General features: G+C 43.6%; 1 protein-coding gene across 1 annotated transcript in view; it reads left to right on the forward strand.

The window, feature by feature from the left end:
- LOC106818421 overlaps positions 1-1,117 on the forward strand; it is a 23,213-nt gene extending 22,096 nt beyond the window's left edge. The window contains exons 6-7 of the mRNA XM_014823132.1: positions 46-160; positions 903-1,117. Of these exons, the coding sequence (XP_014678618.1) occupies positions 46-160; positions 903-1,086 (299 nt within the window). The 3' untranslated portion in view covers positions 1,087-1,117. The remainder of the gene's footprint in view (positions 1-45; positions 161-902) is intronic.
- The last annotated feature ends 110 nt before the right edge of the window (positions 1,118-1,227 follow it).

Raw genomic sequence — 1,227 nt, forward strand, 5'->3', positions numbered from 1 at the left:
TGCGTGCGTGCGTGCGTGCGTGCGTGCGTGCGTGTTGTTATGCAGGGGTGGCTGGCAATTCTCACCACACTCACACGGGAGGAGGAGGAGACTACCAGTGTCTTCCAAACGAACCACAGTGGGGAAGGTATGCCGATGGCTTCCAGGGGAAAAACTACATGTAAGTATAGCGCGAGTATTATAGATGCAACCATATAGAAGCTATATAGAAACTATATAGAAACTATATAGAAACTATATAGAAACTATATAAAAACTATATAGACACTATATAGAAACTATATAGTAGCTATATAGAAGCTATATAGAAGCTATATAGAAGCCATATAGAAACTATATAGAAGCTATATAAACACTATATAGAAACTATTTAGAAGCTATATACACACTATATAGAAGCTATATAAAATCAATATAGAAACTGCATAGAAACTAGATAGAAACTATATAGAAACTACATAGAAACTACATAGAAACTATATAGAAGCTATATAGAAGCTACTTCAGCTATTTCAGCTACGGCGTTGAGTACATTTTCCCCACATCTCCCACATTCCTTTCCTCTCCCACCTCTCGGCTCTCCCATATTTTTCCCGTGTTATTTCCCACATTTCTCCCGTGTTATTTCTCACATGTTTCCCGTGTTATTTGCCACATTTTTTCCGTGTTATTTCCCACGTTTTCCAGTGTTATTTCCCACATTTTCCCGTGTTATTTCCCACATGTTTCCCGTGTTATTTCCTACATTTTCCCGTGTTATTTCCCACATGTTTCCCGTGTTATTTCCCACATTTTCCCGTGTTATTTCCCACATGTTTCCCGTGTTATTTCCCACATTATACCGTGTTATTTCCCACATGTTTCCCGTGTTATTTCCAACATTTTCATCCGTGTTATTTCAGCTACGGCGTCGAGCACGAGATTAACGGCTACAACCCGTTCCTGGACAGCCACCTGTCCGGTGAAGCTCTGCACAACCAGGATGCTGTGTGCGCGGTTTGTCGCACGCAGGGACGAGCCAGCAAGCTGATGATACCGGCCTGGAAGACCTGTCCACAGAGCTGGACGCTGGAATATCACGGGTAAGTGCATACACACACACGCGCGCACACACACACGCACACACACACACACACGCACACACACACGCACACGCACACACACACATGCACACGCACGCACGCACACACACACACACACACACACACACACACACACACACACACA

The sequence above is a fragment of the Priapulus caudatus genome, unplaced genomic scaffold, assembly GCF_000485595.1.
Source record: "Priapulus caudatus unplaced genomic scaffold, Priapulus_caudatus-5.0.1 Scaffold2229, whole genome shotgun sequence".
Classification (NCBI taxonomy): Eukaryota; Metazoa; Priapulida; class Priapulimorpha; order Priapulimorphida; family Priapulidae; genus Priapulus; species Priapulus caudatus.